Source organism: Pistacia vera, unplaced genomic scaffold (genome assembly GCF_008641045.1).
Source record: "Pistacia vera cultivar Batoury unplaced genomic scaffold, PisVer_v2 Contig460, whole genome shotgun sequence".
Classification (NCBI taxonomy): Eukaryota; Viridiplantae; Streptophyta; class Magnoliopsida; order Sapindales; family Anacardiaceae; genus Pistacia; species Pistacia vera.
The window spans coordinates 545,439-561,922 of record NW_022196291.1 but is presented as its reverse complement, the minus strand read 5'-3'; the positions used below and the strand labels follow the sequence as shown (position 1 = coordinate 561,922).

General features: G+C 33.5%; 3 protein-coding genes across 3 annotated transcripts; 2 read left to right on the top strand and 1 right to left on the bottom strand.

Annotated features, from left to right (window-relative positions):
- The first annotated feature begins 3,751 nt into the window (after positions 1-3,751).
- LOC116145279 (histone-lysine N-methyltransferase, H3 lysine-79 specific) lies at positions 3,752-6,104 on the top strand. Its single transcript, XM_031430718.1, has 4 exons — positions 3,752-4,004; positions 5,048-5,097; positions 5,195-5,247; positions 5,377-6,104. Exons 1-4 carry the CDS (start codon positions 3,787-3,789, stop codon positions 5,824-5,826), a joined length of 771 nt encoding a protein of 256 aa, XP_031286578.1. The 5' UTR covers positions 3,752-3,786; the 3' UTR covers positions 5,827-6,104.
- Positions 6,105-7,009: 905 nt separating this feature from the next.
- Positions 7,010-12,228, top strand: LOC116145275 (uncharacterized protein At2g39795, mitochondrial-like). Its single transcript, XM_031430715.1, has 3 exons — positions 7,010-7,296; positions 10,999-11,321; positions 11,713-12,228. The coding sequence occupies exons 1-3, from the start codon at positions 7,066-7,068 to the stop codon at positions 11,873-11,875; spliced, it is 717 nt and encodes a 238-aa protein (XP_031286575.1). The 5' UTR covers positions 7,010-7,065; the 3' UTR covers positions 11,876-12,228.
- Positions 12,229-14,842: 2,614 nt separating this feature from the next.
- Positions 14,843-16,027, bottom strand: LOC116145257 (zinc finger protein 1). The gene has a single exon (XM_031430697.1). It carries the CDS (start codon positions 15,829-15,831, stop codon positions 14,998-15,000), a length of 834 nt encoding a protein of 277 aa, XP_031286557.1. The 5' UTR covers positions 15,832-16,027; the 3' UTR covers positions 14,843-14,997.
- Positions 16,028-16,484: the final 457 nt, after the last annotated feature.

Sequence of the window (16,484 nt, the reverse complement as noted above, 5' to 3'; positions counted from 1 at the left end):
GATCAAAGGTTATTGATTAGGGGCACATGTGTCATTTCAGATGATGTTTTATAATCACAAGTGACAAAATTTATTTCAAGGAAACAGCATTTATTTTTTTGTTTCTCCCTCTCTTGAGAAGAAAAGCTTTTCAAATCCATTCATTTTAACCTTTTTCTGATACAAAACGGTGCTTAAGGGATGTAAATAAAGAAAGTTGAAACTTGAAGGGAGATATATGAGAATTTATGATACTTGTGGGAGGACTGGAGGAGTTGAAACCTCAGGGGAGGTATTTGATAATACTCTTTGATTATAAGACAAAATTTGAAATCATTTTGATTAATTAGTATATAATTAAATATTATTTTAAGTAGAGTTGTTGGAAGAATAAACTTTTGATTATAATATAAAATTATAAAAATGAGTTTGAGCTTCGAAAGGCAGCTTTCCATGTTCAAAGGTGAAGCTTGTGGAAAATAATTTGACCTTGTATCCCTCTACACCTACACTTCTAACTTTAAATAATTCAATTTTATTTGTCTCTATATTTCAATAAATAAAATAAATTAATAATTTAACTATAGTCTATCTAAGTACTCTAAAAAGTTAATTTCAAATATGAGCAAAATTACCCTTTAAATATTAAAGCTATTTTCCCCAACTTCAAATTATTTTTATGTATTTTTTATTTAATTAATTATTAACTGATTTGTGTTCAATTTTCAAAGTTGCAAATTGATTTCTTAAATGATAATAAGAGATGTTAAAATGAGAATTTCTAAGAGGGTTTTTGGGGACTCTGGATAAAGTGTCCTTTGCCTTCTCTTTCACCTTCCCAGGCCTTTGTCAAATCTTTATTTATTAAAATTATATTTGTTGCTTTTTATGATTCTATTATTTTAAGCTTATTTTTCCAAAGTAAATGCTAAATAAATTCTAGAAAGATAGCTTTTTTTTTTTTTTTTTTATATATAGAAAAAAGAATGAAGAATTTCTTATAGAGTAATAAGTAGAATTGTTGAATATTTAATTTAGTAAATGATTATATAGTTGATAAAATTGGGAAATATTGGTAGGAGTTGTTGATGGGTTAATTTTACATAATCTTATTTATTTTCACATTTAAAATGTCGAATTTACTCTTAAATCTTCTCTGCCCTGTCCTCCACACAATCTACAAATTCTAATTAAGTAAATTAAATTTAGTATAATAAATAATGTAACATATATGGCGCATATAATACGTATTTCTAAATTTGTAAGTTTGTGCTTGATTTGCGTGATTAAATCTTAATATAATATCTTTTTAACTTAGTACCACACCACATAAGATAGATCTTTAAGTTTCAAATGTTCTAATAAATTTTCGAAACTATAAAATATGTATAAAGTTTATTTGGAATATATATATTTGTTTTTTTCTAGAATATCGGCCTTTTTTTTTTTTTTTTTGGTGGAATTATTAATAACATTGAAGAGGTTTAAGGGGAGTAGATAAATGCTTGACATTGGGATTTGGGGTGTTTGGTGAGCTAACTTGGGCCCAACAAGAGAAATAGGCTCCAGTCAACCTAAATAATAGACAGAGGCCCACAAATTTTCAACCGATTTCTTTTTGGTTGGGTTGGTGGCCCCATTTTAATGCCTAAACGTTTGTCACCATTGGAAACGTCGGGCAGTCAAAAGAATAGTAATTTGGAAATGAATATTACTGTAATTACGATGTGATATTAAGTTGAATATAAGAGAACATCTCAAAAATCATTTAATAATTAATAATAAAAAAGTTACATCATATCAATTTATATACTAAGTTTGTATATTTGAAACCATTCATTAGAAATTACCTTTAATAATTAACATTTTACGACTTTCTTCGAAACTAACAAAAAACTTAAACTTGTTGAATCTGGAAGCCAATCACGTTACAAGTAAAGGATAAAATTAAGAATTTTTTATTGAGTATCAAAACTCTAGAGCAATTATAAAAAATAATTACAGTAGCTCACTCTTAATCTCTATTAATTCTTTCACGCCTTAGGTTTTTTCCTATTACAGAAAATACATAATAGAAAACCTGACCCTATTTAGGTTTATCCGAATCTAACCTGATCCAAACCCAAATGAGCAAGACCCTCAAATGAGTCGTCGTAGACAGACAATCCATTAAGACTAAGAGAAATATACATTATATCCAACAAAACCTTCATCAAACAAACATAATTGGACATATATTCGAATGACAATACTTTTGAAATATGGTCAAGCACGTCGAGCAACATAATAAGTAGACAAATCAACATTTTAGATGGTGCTGAAACGACACTAAATGAACATGTGATTCAAGGGCATGAATAAGAACATGTAGTCATGCAAATGCAAGTGTTTTGGTCATGTTTCAGTGATTCTTTGACGAGAAAGAGAAGAAATAACCATGATTGGACATATTTTTCAAAAATAATCCATCTTTTACTTTTGTGCATATCCAACCAATTTCGACATATTAGAACAAGAATATTTCTAAAATAATGATTTGATTTTATTAAGTACAAATAATAACAACTATTTTTTTTTTTTTTTTCAAATAATCCAAAACCCCTCCAATTTGGCTTTGCAAAACTTGAGTTGGAAATTGAGCGCTACCAAATCCTACATTTTTCAGAAGATGTAAATAATCACCTTTAGTCATATAAGTGTCAATGAAGAGACTCGAATTTCAAATTTAGTGGAAACAAATTACAAACCTAACCACTAACTTTGTGGTTAGACGATAAAACCTTGGTCATATGGGTGAGTTACCCAAAAGTCTTTATACTACTCAACAAATTTGATAGTCATATCCTGAGTGTGTGGAAGCACTAGTTGGTGCGGTAGATAATGTTACAATCAATGTTTTAAAACCCAACCCGAGGTAAAACTCGACAAAGTTGCCGAGTCTCGGGTTGACCAGTTTAACCGGTTTGACCGCTACTTCTAAAATTTAGCAAATACACCACTAATTTAAGTCCCTATAAGTTTAAAATTTAGCAAACACACCCAAAATACAAATCGGCCGGCGACTAGTTGATGGTGGCGACACCCCAGATGCAACCTTAATCGTCCCTTGAGCCCATTCCCCTTATAATATACCCCCAAGATCTGGCCGAAAAAGGTTTTATTTCGGCCAAATCTCATCGACGCCGGCGTCGGCATTCTAGGTCAGATCTCATCGATGCCAGCGTCGACAACCCTCCTTATCACCCAAAAATTACTCCCTTCTTCCTCCCAACCAAAACCTACCTCACCCTACCCCCGTTAGCCTTGCTAATCGCCGGCAAAAGCCGGTTGTTGTTACTGCCAGTTTTGTTCGATTTTCAGTCGATTTACTCATCAGAAATCAACTCCGTCACCACCATTGCATTCACCATCACTTTCTCTTCAAAAGCCTCAATATCCCGACCGTCAATCGTCTGTTGATTATCCTCCCAAATCCTAAGGTTTTTGGTGAATAGGAAAAATATAAACCCGGCCCGTTGAAGCTTCCAGGTCCCGATTGAACAGAATAAACCGGCCGGGCCGGGCCAGATTTTAAAACATTGGTTACAATTTACAAAATAAAATGTTCTTGATTGAGGTGGCTAGATGTGCAAGAACTTTATGAGGTGATTTCTTTAAAAGCCCTTAGAGTATAGTTATTTTCAAACGACCCCTTATGGTTTGAAGGTCCTCTCAATTTATTATTTAGTAGTCATGACACAGTATCCTCTCCATTTACAAATGTCATGTGCGAGAGAATCAAAGAGGTGGATCCAAAATTGAAAAACCATGTTTCGCGCCAGAGCCAGTCTCTGGGTTCGATTCAGGCTCGCCCAAACCAAACCATTTTGCACCAACACCACAAAGCACAATGCCAACAACAATGCTGACAAGATTGAATCAAATTTAAGCCGTTATCACGAGGCGTACAAGCAACTTGACAAGCTCGATTTCATGACTGCCGCTAAAATGCTCTTCACTGAACCTCCCAAAAAAAAGAAATTCGGGTATTATATGTGTTTTTATACTTACCCTTTTGATGCCTTTGTTTTTGTTTTCATTTATTTTATGTATTTTTATCTCCATATACTGAGCTGCTTTATGAATGGTTTCTGTTGGGCATTTTGTCGAACATGTCGTTCTTTATAATTTTTGATATGTTGAAAAAATAATTTCACTGTTTATTAGCTGATTGAACAATTACGCATGCTTTTCTGGCACCCACTTGCATCTACTGGGAAATATGATGTTTGTGATGTTTAGTATATACCTAATCAACAAAACAAATGCAGTATTATGGCATCTTAAGTTTCTTTTTGTGTAAAAGGAGTGTCTTTGATGTGGGTACTTCTCACATTCCAAGTTGTATGCAAAATCATATATCCCCTAAGTTATGTATCATCTATGTGTCATTACCACATCACTTATCGCATCAGTTCATTATTTACATGTTAATGTCATACGAGACAACATATTACTTAGGATGATAAATTTAGGATACTGCTGGGGAGTAATACTATACTCACTAACACTTCTCACTAACCTTCTCTTACTAACGTCACATGTCAGTTCACAATTCGTCAATTTATATGGGGTTCGTCTGTCTAATAATGGGTCCCACCTAACCAAGCCAATCACAAACTCCCACATGGGATTAGTGAGAGGGGTTAGTGAGAGGGATTAGTGAGATTAGTATTATTGTACTGCTGGGATGGGTAACATTGATGTTCTTAGAAATAATTGTGCTATTGAAAAGTAGATAAAGGGTGTGGTTTCTACAGACTGAAGTTGAACTAGGAATCTCAAACTTGCTTCTCTTTTTCTATGTTGGACCTTCTTGTTGCAAACATATTTAGCTCAGATGTGTTGGGCGCAAAAGTTGAATTGTTACTCGTTGGTCTGATTTTATAGTGATCAGGAGTTAATGAACATGTTGAAATAGGTCCGTAGGAAAATATTCATTGTTCACATGATGATTGTCACTACACTTGAATGTGTTTTTGTTTCAGTTGTTAATAATTTACGCTTACATGCCGTTATATTGTCTCAGGATTGATTTCCATCTGGTACAACTCTTCTTTGCCTGCATGCCTTCATTGGGTATCTTTATTTTCAAGTTCAACCATTGCCATATTTCATATTTAGAGTCTTTCCTGGTTTGGTGCTGCTATCTAAGGGATTGTGTTTCCTGTAACAGCTGTATATTTGGTGGCTCAATATGCTCGCTATGAAATGAGAAGAATGGAGGCGGTAACAAGATGTTCCTTGTGTCATATTGATACTGCTTTTTTAAAATAATTCTCTCATTGTTGATTTATCCTCTATTCTGTGGACTTTCTGCTTGATGATTCTATCTTATATTGTCAAAAATCATCACAGGAACTGGAGCAGAAAAAAGAACAAGAGGAAAAGAAGAAGAGAGAGGAAGAAGAGAAAGCAAAGGAGTTGGAATTAAAGGAGGCTGAAGAAAAAGCTAAATCAAATCCAGAGCTGTTGGAAGTGAAAACAAGACTAGGTAAACTAGAGGAGGCTGTAAAAGAAATTGTGGTTGAATCAAAGAAACAGTCAAGCGGCAGCATTACGAAAGACCTAGAAGATGGTGGTGAGAAGAAACATCACACAAAGAGGGCAGTAGGAGACGCACAAAGCAGATCAGAATCAAACAATCCAGTGGAGAAAGACCATCTTGGTAATCAGAAATCTGGTGATTCAACAACTGGGTTTAGTCAGAGTAAGTTAAGTGGATCAGCACCCAGTAATGTTGCTCCCCATCAGGATCAGATGAGCAAGACCGAAAATGGAGGGCCTTCTGACGATGCTAAGAGATAAGAGAAACCTTGTGTTCATGAAACATAGCTGCTTATAACCAAATCATAAAGGCTTCACCGCTAACAGAGAATGAATATTGCATTATGTACATTTTGGTTGAGAGCCCAAGAGTGCTTGGCATTTTTGAGCTAGTTTGAGCAACACAAATAGGTGCTTTAATTGACAACTTAAATATTCTGTAGATGCATCTGTTTATGCATAAATAGCTTTTGCTAATCATTGTTGTTAATTTTTCTGCCTGTAAACAGTACATAATTGAAGAGATTTTTCCAGTTTGATCACAGTCAATAATTTGGAAAGTACAATTTTGATTTTATATATTGCTTAAAGAATATGATTCCAACTATCTTGAATTTTTGTATTTAGCTATCCTTGAATCATCTTCCTTCACACTACTAACATTAATGTGAAAAATAACAAGAAATTGAGATTGTGAGATCAAAAGGGGAATCAATTAAAATTTTCCATAATAAATTCTTTTACAATTCTCTTGTGAAAGGAGTATGTAGTTCAGACGAGGGGTGAAAACTGAGTTGAGCCGTTTGCTTTGGCTCGAGTAATCTCACGAGTCACGAGTCGAGTTCGATCACTGTACAAAAAACTCAAAAAGCTTAACTAAAACTTGGTTAAGTTTGAAAAGTTCAACTAAAACTCGATTAAAAGAGCTCGAATTAGAACTTGAATTGGATTATTAGGTAATGAGTTCGAATTCGAACTTGATTCATCAAGCTCAACTAGACTCGAACTCAATACTGTAGCCATCGAGTCGAGTTCAAGTATCCAGATACTCAACTCGACTCGATTTTACCTCTAATTCAGATCATAGAGTGCAATGTGATTGAAGTTTTCAGATAAATATACTTATAATAGCTTGTAAAATCTTCAGCTACAGTCTTTCACTCAAAATAAGAAATTTGAAGGAAAAATTTAAAGTGCTTTTCCTTTAATTATTAAGTTTAGATTCTTTAGAAATCCTTATTATAATTCTTAAAATTAGCATTAACCTCGTTGAAATTGTCATATAATCTCACTGAAATTTTATAAGACTTACTGAAAACCAAAAAAATGTCCATATATAATTTTTTTTAATTATTATTTTTTCACAAAAGGACACGGGCCATCTGTCAAAACCCTAAACCCTTAAACCCTTAAATTTTTTTAATTATTACTGCATAACCTTTAAACCCTAAACCCACACCAATACCATCTTCCAAATCTTTCTCTGACTTGAGAAAAAAAATGTCAGGTCTGCTACGATCTCTAAATAGAAGTCAGCTTCTCTACAACTCCATTTTGTTTAACACTACAAAACAAAACAAAGCTCTGTTTATATCGAACTTAAACCCCATCTCTCAAACCACAACAAGAAATTACATAGGAAAAATGCGCAAAGCCGCCTTTCAAGATAAAATTCTAAGACTTCTCCGTAACGAGATTGAATACGAACTTGAACGCTCCCCTCCTAAACAGGTATTTTACTTGTAATTGTTCATTGTAAATAATTTTCGCTCGAGTCTCATATGTTTTTTTTTATTGGTTTTGTGAAGTTGGTCTGTGAAATTTTTTTTCTGCCGATGGGATTTTGCTTTTATATATATATTTGGATTTTGGTGAAGTGTTTATGTAACCCCGAAAATGGAACTCTTATTTTGTTCTGGGAACTGAGACAAGCGCCTTTGGTTGACTGAACATGGGATGCTGATAATTAATTTGTTTGAAGTGGTTTATCTTTTGGCTGACATTATAAGAACCTAAAGATGTAAATTACTGATAATTTTTGGCAATTCCAATTGATAAACAAGAAGAAATATGTTCGAGGGAAAGTTGATTTGTTCAGAATTCTCATTAAAGTGAGCTAGCTCTGTAATCCTGTAACCACATTAGGCACAATGTAGCGTTAGAAATGGCCTTGGTGGGATTTTAGGTGTGACCTCTCCAATGTTCAAGTCAATGATATGCGCTTAAGTGACTTGTTTAAGCGAAATTTCAGAGTGTAAATAGGTTTAATGTATAATGTGTACCGACCTTGTAGTCCCCTTTAGATATTTATTTTTGAAGCCTTGGCTCTGTAGTGGTGTAGTTCTTTTAGGGCCATGACTTCTCTCCTAATTATTAGCAAGTCCATGAAAGTGGTGGGCTTGATGATGTGTCAAATAATAGATCATCAACTTTATATTTGTGGGTATTTAGAGCAAGTGGGTTGTGATTGTAGAGAGAGAATTTAGCTACCTTTGCCATGCGTATGGACAGGTGGCATTTTCTCTTTGATTCTTGGTGAGCTTGTTATGCATGAAATGTTCCTTACATTTTAAGCCATTTGGATAATATATATTGTTGGACCTTTTATGGGGTTGTTACTTATGAAGTGTGACTTGTATATTGAGTCTGTATACACATGCTTGGATTAGGCTTGGTCTTGTTTGATTATTTTTTATCTATCCTCGGCCTGCCCCTTGTTGCATTCAAATGTTTAGACTTGTTATCTTTTTGGATTGATCAAGTTTGATTACTTGCCAATAACATAAGCCTTTCAAATTTTATAATTATTAATCTGAGGTGTAATCCTAGGTGATCTCATTTAAAAGTGTTAAGAATTATTTATCAAGTTGGCTATCTTATTTAAAGGATGCCTGTGCTTATCCTTCCAATTGTGGGTTTTCTTTTAAAGTTTGATATATTTTCAACTTCTTTTCACAGTTGTCAAGCTTGCTTCATTTAAGAGAGTCTTCTTCTTTTAATGACCTTCAGGGATCATAATTTTACCAAATCCTTGCCAGATTGAGAAATGTTAGAAGCTGAATTTTTTATCCTAACATTTCGTTTGATACATGAAATGAAATTATTGAAAGGTAATATCAAAAAGTTCACACTACTTCCCCATGGAACTGCATGCAGACAAATCCTCCGTGACTAAGCATTAAGTTGGGGAGGAGTGATGCCCAATCTATGAAGCATTTGACAAGAAAGGTTGGATTGGAAACATAAGTTTTTTGTTGCAAGAGTAGCAGGTTGAATAGCCACTTGACCACTAGAGGGCTACTAATTTTTTCTTTTTGATTAGGAAAATGAAAAACTATAGGGATGCCATACTTTGTTTATGGATTTTTTTTTTAGTTTAGTTTGGGACTTATAAAGAATCAACATAATCAATGGTATAGTCAAAAGGGATCAACTCACTTTTCGAATCAATCATTTAAGCTAGACCATATTAAGAATAAATAGAGGAATATGAGATCATAATTGACTCTTTGTGATCTCTTAGAAATCTCAATGGAGTCAATAGTTTTAGGGAAATTGGGACTACCTTCATACCCATATTCCTTTTTTTAGGAGTAAATTTGACTTTTAAGGACTTCGAACTTGTTGAGAGGAGAAGGTAAGACATTTTAAAAGGAGGAGAAGGTAAGATATTTTAAAAGGAGGAGAAGGTAAAGGTTTTATGACATGAAGTGACATTCCAGAAATGCAAAAGCCTCACTTTGTGAGGGAAAGTGGGTGGAGAGTAGTTTATAAGCTCATACTCTCCAAGTGGTTGGTAATAATTATGTTTAGTTGGCTCTCATGTGCACAAGACCTAGCGACCTCTAGGCCAATTTTAGGAATTGATATGAAAACCAATTATCCTAGTGCGTGTAAACTAATCCCAAAAATACAAAGTGCTTAGTTGGCTCCTACGCATCTGAGACCAAGTGGCCCAAGCCCAATTTCAAAAATTGATTTGGAAACCAGTTAGTCGGATTTGTGTAAATTAATCCCAAAAATAAATAAATTTGTTTACAATAAATGATTAAATGGTTTTGTAATAAGAATCGATTCAGTAAATTTCTAACCAATTAGAAACTGTATCGAATTTGCTAGGAATAGCTCCAACAAAGTATAGAGAGATTTTGAAAAGTAATGGTATAACATGTAAATTGTATGATAAGTGATGACATTGTTAAGGATGGCATAATGTAAATAAATGAATTAAAAATTGAATAGATGTATGCTTTGAGAAAAAAATTAGAATACATCTAGGTGCCACATCATCCATACTACCCTCTAGTGAATTTGTGTCACCTCTGAATTTTTTCTCTCTCCTCTATCTTTAAATTACTTGTGATTGATGGTTATTATATGTAATAACCTCTTGGCGTGCATGCATTGTCTTGTGGTTTCACGTGAGCAATACCAATGTGGTACCATAGATTTTCTCATGCTTTGAAATAAACGAAAGACAATCCAAGTGTTGCAAGGGAAAGAAGTGACTGATGAAGAGAGTGCAAATTTGACTGACCCAGCACTTCTCAATACATATTGCTAACTTGAGCATCAAAGGGGCTATGCTAGTAGCCCCGTCAACATCCCTTCTCATTCTAGATTTTGCTTTTCTGTGGTTACTAGGTTATAAGACCAGCTCAGTTTAATGGTAATTCTGACCTGATTTCCACCCAAACTTAAATATATTTTGTTCTTTGTTGGTTTTTCATTACTTAGGTCCTTAAAATCCAAGAATTTTTTCCTCTTAGAGCCATATCTACTAATGATTTGGTTTTTTATCAATTGAAAAATAGTGTGAGGGAAAATGTGCTTCCCTCTCAATCATATTTGGAAAGAATATATCTTGACATGAAAAAAACAAATTTGAAATGAAACTAGTTCATATAGGCCTTGGAATCTAACAAAGGGAGGGGGGCTATTGCTTTTGGCTTTAAGAAAATTTGAACAAAATTCATAACACCTATATTGACACAGATGAGTTCCATTACTCACAATTAATAACATAAATCATAAGATTTTAGGTCCTGTATTAGTTTTGTTTTCCTTGGTCACCTTAAAACTGAATGAAGCTTAGTTTTTCCCATTATATTAATGGGCATTTTGTGTGGAACTTTAGGCTGTTACTGACAGAACATGAACCTCCAGTTGGGTTAAATTTAACTCTATGGCTTCACAAATATAAGCTTTTTTTGCCATCTGATTTTTTTTCTTTGAATTTGTTGTGTTCTCTTTGCAAGTAGTTATTTCTGAAACATTATCCTACTTCTTTACTTTGACATATCCTAATGACTGAAAATTGTTTATAAAATTTCCCGTAGTAAAATTTTCTATCTCGACAGAGTATCAGCATCTATTTCTTTATTATTTTTTCCAGGATATAATTTTGGATTGTAACATGGATTTAAATTTCAGCCTATTGCCAAATTTAATTCATTCACAGTCGATGAGCGATCGGGAGAGCGGTGGATCAGATTGAACAGAAAATTTGGGGAGAACGAAGATATTAAAGTTGAGGCCACCATGTTTGATGGATCCATTCCTGTTTCAAAAGGTGGTGTTGCGGCAGGTGAAGATGTTAAGCTTCACATTACCTTGATTGTCAATATCTCCAAGGGTGATGGTGAGGTGTTGGAGATCACATGCTCTGCTTGGCCAGATACCATAGACATTAACCAGCTTTTCGTTCGAGAGAATAACAAGATGTCTGCTCAGCCTTATGTTGGTCCTGAATTCAAGTATGATAATCTATATTTATTTTCTTTGCACTTACTTTTTGGCTACCAAGACATTAGAGGGAGAAAAAGGATGTAAAACTTTTGAGTTTTGGGGAACTGATTGACTGAGTAATACACCTGAGTAAATCAATTAGAACTACTTCTGTCATTTCGGATTGCTCATTATTTGAAAGCAAAACAATATTGCTCATCACCTGTGCTAACTATCTCTTTTGCCTAACCATGGATAAAAGGAAACATAAACAATACAATGAGAATTCCAAATTCCTCATCATACTTTTTTTGTTCTTTTTCTCTGTTTTTCAAACTTATAAAATTTGGGTTATGTTACTGCATCTTATATGTAGATTTTTGAAGCAATGCTGGTTGGTTTCTGTTTTGGTGTTAACAGGGCATTGGACGATGAGCTGCAAGACTCACTTTATGAGTTCTTGGAGGAAAGAGGTATAAATGAACAACTAGCTGTTTTCTTGCATGAATACATGAGGAATAAGGATAGAATTGAGGTCATTAGATGGATGCAAACTGTAAAATCATACATTGAGAAGCAGTAGAGATTTTCTGCAATGTTCTGGCTGATATTTTTGGTGGTATTATAGAAATTCTGCCTTGTAAGTGAACTGTGACTGATATTTTATGCAAATTTGGTCGCTTGTTTTGGGAGAACAAGTAAGTTAATGAATGAATATAATTGGTCTGGCTTGTCTCCCCGTGAGCTTGTAGGGAAGGCTTCAGAATTTATTAGTTAACATATCATTATCATGTTGAAATTTGTAAGAATAGGTGATCCATTTAAGAATGAATACTTGTGCTGATGTTAAAAGCACTTCCAAATCTTACACAACAGTATGTTTTCTACACTTCTACAGTGATTGACTTCAATTTTACTTTTCTTGTTCTTTTTTTATTTTATTTTTCTTTTCAATTAGATAACTTACATGATTATATTATGCTGCTCTGACCTTTTTTCTTATGCTTTATTTATTTACTTTATTTCTGTAAAAGCAAACCCAATGGCCAATACTGAAAGGTTATTGTATATTGTATGGAAGTACGAGGAGAGAGGCTTAAACCACCTATAGCTGTTGGTCCACTTACTAGTGTCAAGATGTTGGCCTTATATCTGTTAAACTAAGTTAAACTAATGAATCTTGACTCTGAAACAACTTCTTTTTAACACAGAGATGAGGGTATTATCCATTTTGTCTTTACGTGTACTGAGTGAATTATCTGTTTTATCATTATAATCATAACTCTGAAATCTTTTTTTTTTTTTCGGAGAAATATGTGAATTATCTATGGTGCTCTTATGTGTATTATTTGTTTCATCATTTTCTCGGTTAATATATATTGGAATCAGGGGTCTATCCTATAATTAGGTCTGGGCAATAGTAGACCCAAACCTTAAAGGGGTAAATGCAAGGGTATGATTGGTCTTGCTTTTGTGAAACTAGCCCTTGAACAACACTGATGAGACACCTGCCCTTCTCAAACCCATTATTTAAATCAACGTTTGGAAGTATCCAACATCATATTTTATTAACAAAATATCTTGTAAGTTTTTTTTTATTTTTTATTTTTTAAGGTATTTATGTCAGTTTGTGTGCACTTCAACTAATCATCGAGGTCCATTGAAAATTTAACAAGTTTAAAGGACTAGATAAGTCACGATGTTAGAAGATGAGCAAATATTCTTGATCGTTAGGCTAATCTCTTAGGATTTTTTGTAAGATTAGTGCAATTGAAAAGTCTTATCGGCCTATTTAACGTTTGATTAAGACATAATTTCAATTTATTTAAATATGTTTTTATGCAGAAGGGTTTCTACTGATTTGCTACAATAATGGGCTAAATATACATAAAAAAGATAATTTGATATTGAAAGGTGGAGATGTAGTTGTATACGTAATGAGATGTGTATTGGAATGAGTAAGTGATAGATTGAAAATGGATTTGGATAGATCTCCATCTCCTTTGAAGCATTAAACTTTCAGTAAACAATACCAAGATTTAAAAGACGACAAGCAAACCCTTGTTTAATTATGATAAGATCTTGAAAGAGAGCCTCTTGGGGCTTAAAATTTTCACCTAATCTCAGCAAAATGATAGCTCCACATTTCTCATGTATCGCTTTCTAACTGTTGCTTTTCAAGTGTTTCTTAACCCAGAGGCAAAATAAAAGGTTTTCCATATTTTGAAATCCCATTAATTCTTCAAGGATAAAGCCAGTCCAACACTAAGAAAATTGACAAGCCAACTGAATTTTGACAAATGGCAGAAGCCCAGATGAGTTGGTTCTTCTAAATTCAACATTTGTGCCCCCACTCATGCCCCCCACCACCATCACATCTCTATCTCAATTCTCATGTGTAATGTAAATGTGAGATTTGAATGATAATTAAGTGTCATAATTGCAAGATTTCTGTTACTTTTAACATCTTGATTCTAGGAAAATCAAGTTTGTATTATGATTAATATAATGTGATTTTGTATTACATCAGGTTGATTTGGACCCAATCAAGGGGATCTCTTAGGTGATAAATCAAGATTTACCCTTATTATTATATCACTAAAAATATAATGATGCTGATAGCATAGCAAAAACACTTTTTTTTTTTTTTTTCTTTTTTTTAAATTTAACTTTAACATCACTAAGCCACACCTACCTCTTTCTTTCATGTCCCCACCACCTTCTATCCTTTATAATTCTCTTTTGTCCTCTTTTAATCCCATTTTATTAATTATTTTATTTGAGACTAAAAAAGATATCCCCCATCAAAGATTTATGAGTTTAATTAGAACTTATACTATTATGAATTAATGAATATTTACTGTAGTTTTAGAAACCTAGTAAAGAATTTTGTTGTTCAATCATATATTATCACTTATTTAAAAAAAGAAAAAAAAAAGCCCTCAAATTTAATAGAGATGGTCAATTTATTCAACTGCAGGTGGGTCAAAGATGTTGTCATAGGGACAATCACAACCATCTAAATTTGTAAACAGTATGTGGACCTTGTAATGTTCAAGTACATAATGATAAAACCATGTATTGACAACCACAAACAGTCAAATTTCTACCTGTGGACTGGACCATCTCTGAACCATTAGACATGCAAATTAACCATTAATTCAATTAAAATCATCAAACTATTTCAATTCATCACCATCTCTTTCCTTAATAAATTTTGGGTCCATCCCATTTTTCTTACTTGTGTTTTGAAATTTGAACTATATTATGGTGATGACTATGATCAACTGAAGATATGCAAATTTGCCTAACTTTATTTTATTGTTTTGAAGTGTGAAACCAATCTTGAAAAGCCTGAAAAAGTAATGGGAAATTGCCAACAAAATGAGGAAAGGGAGGCATCTTTTACTGCTATAACAGTAACTTTTGGCCTAAGAATATGCAGAAATTAGTCAAAGTTTATTAAACTTCAAACTTTTAACACCAAACTTACACAGAATTTAAGCCATTTCATTAACTTCCAACTTAAGAATATTATTATTATTTCCATTAACAAAAACTCTCTCAAAATTAATCTTCTATTGCCAAAAAGCATTTACAATAGGCTCAACTAAAAAACCCACAGAAAAAAAAAAAAAAAAAATCCATCTACACTGAAAAATAAAGAAAATAACAAAAGCAATAATGAAAAAAAAAAAAAAATCTTTAGAGCTTGAGGGACAAGTCCAGCTTTTGCAATTCATCTTGTTTTGTCTTAAAAGGGCTAACAAAATCCCACCAAAATCCTCCAATATTTCCTTCATTTACTGCAGAAAATTTTCTAACACTTTCAAATCTTGCAGCTCCATTACTAGAAGATGATGCAGAGTTTGATAATCCCACTTGGAAATTATTCTCTGGCGAATTCAGCCTCCCAATTGCCGGTTGCTGCTCAATCGCCGCTTGTCTTGACCACCTATTTTGACCATAAACATTCGAAGAAGCGATCGGAGAAGACACAAAAGAGGGCTTGTGAATCATTGAATGAACCTGAATTCCAAGTGATCGGTTGAATGAACCATGCAAAGGAAGAGACGCCATACTAGGATATCTGTTCTGTTGAGAATTAGAGTGAGCAAAAGAGAAAGATGCTGAACTGTTGATCGATCTTTGGCCTCTTTTCGCAAGTGTTCGCTCTCGTTTGTGGGCATTCTGGTGACCCCCGAGCGCCTGTGAGCTATAGAATTTCCTTTGACAATAGTTGCATGAAAAAACTCGAGGCTCGGTTTCATTGTTATTACCTTGAGGAGTTGTAGTTGTAGTAGTATTCTCGTCTAATGAATCTTGAGATGATGAATTAGTAGTATTTGTCTTGAAACAATCGATGAGGTTAAGTTCCGGATTCGACCCTTCATCGGAATCCTTGTTTGCGAGACTCAGATCCAACAAAATATGATCTTCTTGATGATTTTCTGGTAATTGCTTAGGATTATTAATATTTTCTGAGATGATGGGGGAAGAAGATTGAGAGAAAGAGGGGTCTAATTTTGGAGGCTCCATGAAGATTGTGGAAATGGAATGAGAAAAACTTCTCCTTTTGGTGGGATTGAGTGTGAGAGTTTAATAGAAAGAGAGGTGAAATGTCATTGATATGGTAATAAATGCCATGTGCTCATTATATGGAATTATATACTACTGTGTTACAGTTACTAGGTCTTTATATAGCAAGACTTACTGAACAAAATGTTTCTATTCCCAGAAATTAATACGATTCCATTTATATACAATAAAAATCATGTACCATGCACTTTGTTACGATCCAATTACTGAGTTTTAAATAAATATAAAAGAAATAATTTGATTGAAACTTATGAGGGAACAATATGTACCTCTTTTTCTTGCATATGCCCCATTCAAAGTTTTTTCAATTTTCTTTTGTCTTCCTACTCTTGTCTCTTTATATTTACTTGTTCTTGATTGATCGATCGATCGAGTTACACTTTAATTATATTAATATTTAAATCTACCTGTAACAAAATATGATATGCTTTTGTGTGTCCAAAAATTATTCGTTGGTTTAGACTTTAGAATAGACCTGTCCGAGAAAAAGTGTGGTTTATGAAAGTCCTAAACTCACACGGAGGATTTGCGGAATCTTCACAGGAAATACCCTATCCGCAGCAATTTACATATACAGTATAACTTTTATATAG